At 40.0% G+C, this 6,337-nt stretch overlaps 1 protein-coding gene across 4 annotated transcripts in view; it reads right to left on the minus strand.

Moving 5' to 3' along the window:
• LOC140186952 (uncharacterized) overlaps positions 1–5,700 on the minus strand; it is a 143,984-nt gene extending 138,284 nt beyond the window's left edge. For all 4 annotated transcript variants that reach the window (XM_072241795.1, XM_072241797.1, XM_072241798.1 and 1 more), the window contains exon 1: positions 5,371–5,700. In XM_072241795.1, the coding sequence (XP_072097896.1) occupies positions 5,371–5,434 (64 nt within the window). In that variant the 5' untranslated portion in view covers positions 5,435–5,700. The remainder of the gene's footprint in view (positions 1–5,370) is intronic.
• Positions 5,701–6,337: the final 637 nt, after the last annotated feature.

Consider the following 6,337-nt stretch of genomic DNA (forward strand, 5'->3'; position numbering starts at 1 on the left):
TACTCTGTACATAGTTTTCTTCTTTCGATTGTTCTTTCTTTCCTCTCCTTTCTATAAGTGTATACCTCAGATAAATATGTGGAGATTTGTGACAAATATGATTATATGATATATATGTACAGTATCTGAAATACATCTTATGGAAATGTTTGTTTGATGATGAAATTCAATAAAAAATAAATTACAAAAAAAAGAAAGATCAAGAGGTGGAAAATTTATGACACCGTGTGTGCAAGATGGCACATGACAAAATGTTCTTGCAATGTGGCATGCAATGTCACCCCTCAAAACTAGTGCCACGTGCATAGCTCTCAAAGGAACCAAATACAAGCCAGATATAAAATATTTGTCATCATCAGTGCAGCAACAGAGAGTCAGGGGTGCAGTGCTAACTTTTTAGGTGCCGGGGCTGACAAAATGTTTGCCGTTTCCTATATTCTCTCTATAAATACTCATTCATTCAGGTGCCTTGCCGTTCGGCATGGGCGATCGTGTCTCTCCATCCATCACGGTCCCTGACCCTCCAAATTGTAGTTGTTGCCTCTCCTGTTTCTAACCATGATGTTATTCCATCTATCATTTCCATTCTCTGTCTGCCTCTGCTTCTTTTTCCTTCCAGATTTCCAGTTGTAACTGAATGTTCTAATGTCTCTCTTCGCATGATGTGTTCAAAGAATTTTGATTGCTGTTTTCTAATTTTTTTAAGCAATGTACGTTTTGTTTTCGTTCTCTATAGAACTTCTTCGTTGGTTATCCTGTCCGTATATGATATGCCTAGCATTCTTCTGAGGAACACATCTCTGCTGCATTGATTTGTTTTTTCATTACATTTGTGATGGTCCATGACTCGCAGCCGTACATCAATATAGGAAGAATGTAGCAGCTGAGAGAAAAGCGGAAGAAAAGCAGGGCAACAACAGGCTGTATAAAAGCAAAAGACAGCTCTACAATTATGGAAAAAGGAAAAATAATGCAAAGATGGTCAGAATACATCAAAGACCTATACGACGACAAAGACCGATAGGACAACTTTGATATTGGCAACAACAATGAGGGCCCAGCAATACTGAAAGAAGTGGAATATGCTATGAAGAAAATGCGAAAGGGGAAATCATCAGGACCAGATAACAATTCCGTTAAACTGTATGAAACGCTATAAGATTTTAGCATACAGAAATTAACAATCTTATTGAATAGAATATACAACAGTGGCAAAGTGCCAGAAGATCTTTTAAAGACAGTATTCATTGCACTGCCAAAGAAACCAGGTGCAACAGAGTGTGGACAACACAGAACAATTAGTTTAATGAGCCACCTCACAAAAATTCTACTTAGAATCATCATGCTCAGAATAAGAAACAAGATTAAACCAGAGATTTGTCAGTTTTCTATCACTGTTCTATCAGTGAAGAACAGCGCAGCTTTGTCGAAGGCAAGGGAACGTCAAACGCCACTTACATTCTCAGGAATATTATCGGAAGGTCAATAGAAGTACAACAAGACCTATACTTCTGTTTCATTGACTACACAAAAGCCTTTGACACAGTGAAACACCAAGTCATCATGAAAATGCTCTATATATATGTCACACCCAATTTGTGTGCCTGCTCATTTCATGTACTGGGCAACTTCCGTGCCCCATTCACGTAATGAGCAGGTACACAAATTGTGTGTGACATATACATATGAACAGGGCTTCTTATAATGTCAAGCACTAAACCAAGATGAAAGAAATATATGAATTCCAGAGCTCCACAGAAATATAGTGATAGTTAAGACATTAACAAGATTATAGCCTAACACTACATTTCAGTGTATAACTGGTACAATAAAACATATAATAATTAATTTAATAATATGACAAAGTATTGCACGGTTGCACTCACTAATTATCATCAAATATTATCAAACAAGTAAAGAAAAAGACGGTAATCATGTATTTTACCAATTTAAATTATCAATTCAAGTATCAAAGAAGGACACCTAATGAACTATTGCTAAAGCCACGAATATTGCTGAATATTAGTATCAAAAGCGGTAGGTTGGTAACTCTGCCTCGTACCATTTCTCTCGCAGAAATGGTTGGACAGGAAGTGTACCAGAGAGTGTCGATACTCACAATATCCTCACGTATTGGCTATTATATGGTTAGACCACCACAGATCCTGTTTAGTCCTTAAATATATAAATAGTTAAAGAACCTTGAAGCATAAATTATTATCATATCTATACGAATAAAAAATATCGTATTTTGGAAGTGACAAATGTTAACAGGGGAGGAGAGCAACCAATTGGGAGGTTTGGAAATGCGTTTCAGCTCGTTCATTCCCTCACTAAATTACTCTTTTTCCTATAAACACGAAGAGAAAATGTGCCTCTTTCCAATCAGCTATGGTTGGTGCAGCTAGACCAAGGGGTTGATCCGCTATTAATGATAGTTGAAATGATGTAAAACTAGCTTATAGCCTAGAAATGTTTTTTTCCATTTGGCTCGTAAAAAAAAACTAAATTTATCCAGGTGTAGAAGAGGTTTTTGGATGATTACCTTGAATATTTCATCAAAATCAGGCCAAAGATAAGCGAGCAGTGAATTTTCCTTTCATTATTTTTCGACTTTTAACCTTAGGTTTTGATGTTCATTCCTTACTTAATATAGCTCCTACCGGGAATCCAATGGTACCCATTGGAAAGAGCAGAAAAATGCTCACACTTGTGTCCAGTTGTCCCTCGGTATCCACAGGGGATTGGTTCCAGGACCTCCCATGGATACCAAAATCCGCGGATGCTCAGGTTCCTTAGATAAAATGGTGTAGTATTTGCATATAACCTACACACATCCTCCTGTATACTTTAAATCATCTCTAGATTACCTATAATACCTAATACAATGTAAATGCTATGTAAATAGTTGTTATACAGTATTGTTTAGGGAACAATGCTCAAACAACAAATGCTGGAGTGAGACTGAGGGTCTGTGAAATAGCCGGAGGCTACAGCAGGGTAGGCTGGGACAATGGATCCAGCAAGGAGGAATTTCACAAATACCTAAATAAAAAACAGTCACAGCTCCAGGATTTCACCAAAAACGATGAAATATCCTAATGCTATTAGTGGTATTTTCCCCACCAGCCACCACCCCCTCTCCCCAACCCCCACTTCCGTAAAATTCCCTCTATTTAAAATGTGGCCGCTGTTAAATTCCCTGCTTGTTTATTTTGACTTTTTTTACAGAGGTGCTGGAGCGGTGCTCCGGTGAGCTCCAGCAGCACTGCACCCCTGCAGAGAGTGAAGTGTATATTTCACTTTCCTTCATCATTTTTGAAAATACACCAAAGCTTATAACTTCATGATCACATTTCTTAAGTTGTAGATGAGGTACAATAACAATGCTTTTTAGAAATGGTGTTACAGGTTGCCAATTGTCTTTTTAAAAATTAATATTAATAAGTTTTGAATGGGTTTTCTTAAACTTCATTTACTTCAGTCTGTCTATTATACTTATTTAATAATAAAGCAATGAATAAACACAAATGAGCAACAGGACTTATCTTTTTTTCATTAAAAATCCATAATTATTGTTACTAATTCAATAATCAATTATCATCTCTGCTCAAAATTACAATGGCACATAAGATAATTTTTTTAGATGATAATCACCAATTTGAGCACACACCCTCCAAAATGTTTATCAACCTTGTCTATGTTGAAGTGGTCCAGAGAAAGAGTTGAGGCTCAAGGCAGACCAGCCAAGATTTTATTGATTGTCAGGGCAGATCTGACAGGCTGAGTGGCCTACATTAATTTCCTAATATCCTGCACCTTCCTGAACAGCAATGTTGATCACTAAGGAGGTCAAGGGCAGTGGGCACATGAGAACAACCATCTGCAGGTTCCCCTCCAAGATGCACATCACCCTGGCTCGGAAAAATGTCCTTCTTCCTTCATAACTGGGTCATCCCAATGGATCCCCCTGACCCCCCTCCAACAACGTTATGGTAGTATTGTTACCAGAAGGGCTACAGCCATTCTAAAAAAAGACAGCTCCCCACCAATTTCTCAAATACAACTGAGAATATCAAGAAATGCTAAAAGAAAACAATCTGCCAAGGAATTCTGCTGATGCTGGAAATTCAGAGAAACTCACACAAGTTGCTGGGTGAACAGGCAGCATCTATGGAAGGGAATAAATAGTTGATGTTTTGGGCTAAAAGAACTCAGCAGGCTAGGTAGCATCCGAGGAGGAAGAGTGATGGTTGTCAAGATGATGTATCAGTCAACTATCCCTCTGCCTCCACTAATGTTGTCTGGTTCACTAAATTCATCCAGCGGACTGTTTCTTGTTTGGGATTCCAGCACCATATCTTGTGTTTTTTCATGTCCCAAGTGTGATCTTGCATAAAAACATTCCTTCACTTAAATAAACAGCAGTAACCATTTTTTACAAAAAAAATGCTGGAAGAACTCAATAGGTCAGGCAGCATCTATTGTGGAGAATGAACAGTCGCCATTTTCTGTCGAGACCCTTCATCAGGTGTCCTGGGGAAGTTGAGAATGGGGGGATGATGCGATGGAAAGCGCCCTGGTGAAGTGTCTCAGCCCAAATCATCGACTCCTCTCTGTAAAACCTGCTAAGTTCTTCCGGCATTTTGTGTGAGTTTTCCTATAGTGGGGAAGTTTAGGACCAGAGGGCACAGCCTCAGAATAGAAGGACGTCCCTTTAGAACAGTGATGAGGAGGAATTTCTTTAGACAGTGGGTAGCGAAACTGTGGAATTCATCGCCGCAGATGGCCGTGGAGGACAAGTCATTGGGTATACTTACAACAGAGGTTGAGAGATTCTTCATTTTGTAAGGGTGTCGAGAGTTACGGAAAGGATACAGGAGAACGGAGTTGAGAAACATGCTGGAATAACGGGGCGGATTTGATTGACAAAATGGCTTAACTCTGTTCCATTGTTTTGTTTTATGTTTCTCTGGATTTCCAGCATCTGCAGAATCTCTTGTGTTTAAAGTAAACATTTTTACTCCATTAGACAAAGTTTATATGCCTGCCAATTCAAAATTTATGAACTGTCACTCAATATCACTTCCATCTCCTCTGCTCAACAGTTGCCTTGGATTATCCTGCAATTAAAAAATTAATCTGGGTGTTACTATCGATTGCAGCAAGTTTACAAATACTGAGATGTCAACCTTGCTAGCAACGAAATGTGAAACTCACATTAAGAATCGCATTACTGAGACAGAAACCGGAACCACGGTAAATCCTCCGAGTAAGATGGTGCAATTATAAGATATTAATGGGAGAGCGCGAGAGTGCAGCATTCACACAGTGTCAGTTACTATCTTGTTATAGGAACGTCAATCCTACCTTTGGAGGCAAGAGATTCATGGAATATTGACCAGAGGAGCAGAAAGTGCTTAATCCAGGCCATGTGGAGGAGGTGGACACGGCCAGATCAACACCTCCTGACGGTCCAGCGTCGCAGCTTTCCCATCGTTGTGTCTCTTAACACAGATCCTTTTAAAAAAGTGGTCGCAACGAGGAAACCCCCCTTTTAGCAATCTGTTGTCGCGACGGCGGCTGACCCGCATGGTATAACTTTCGCTTTCGTTTTTTTTTTGCTCGCTCGCTCTCTCTCGTTAATTCTCCCCAGTTTTAACACTGGCATTCCCGGAAACGTGCGAAGGGCCGTTTTGGTTGCTGGGAAGTTAGGAACGCGGGTGACTATGCGATGGAAGTTCCCTTCGACTTGTTCCAGTGAACTGGCGTTCAGGGTGAGAGGAAGCGCGTTCAATGTCGGTGAAAGTCCCCACGAAGTGATGGGTAGGATATTCTCCATATGTCTCAGAATGCACACAACTAACTAGCTGCACCCTATTTGCTGATTTACTTCATCAACCACTGGAATACCATTCACGTATGACTTATTACATTGTCACATACCTCCTTCCCGGAATAAAAATTCGCTAACTGTAATTCCAACATGAGTTTCTATCTACACCGTTCCACTGTTTTGCAGAACTACCTGCTGCGCCTTGATGGGTTGACACCTGTGGCAAAAAAAACCTGGCAGACACAACTCTTGCAGGCTCATTAATGCTCGTTGCGGCCACCGCTCGTAGTCGAGCAGAGATTTGCGGACATGATACCAGTAGCAATTGGCGCAGGGAGCATAGCTACCCTTTAAAGGTTCATGAAGATTAAAGCGCTGACTGGAATAAAAACATTTCCAGTGCTGATGATGGGTCTTTGACGTGAAACCTTAATGCTCTTTCTCTCTTCATAGATGCTGACCGCGATCGTCATTACTGTTAAATTAATTGTTGCTGGAATG

Source organism: Mobula birostris, chromosome 23 (genome assembly GCF_030028105.1).
Source record: "Mobula birostris isolate sMobBir1 chromosome 23, sMobBir1.hap1, whole genome shotgun sequence".
NCBI lineage: Eukaryota > Metazoa > Chordata > Chondrichthyes > Myliobatiformes > Myliobatidae > Mobula > Mobula birostris.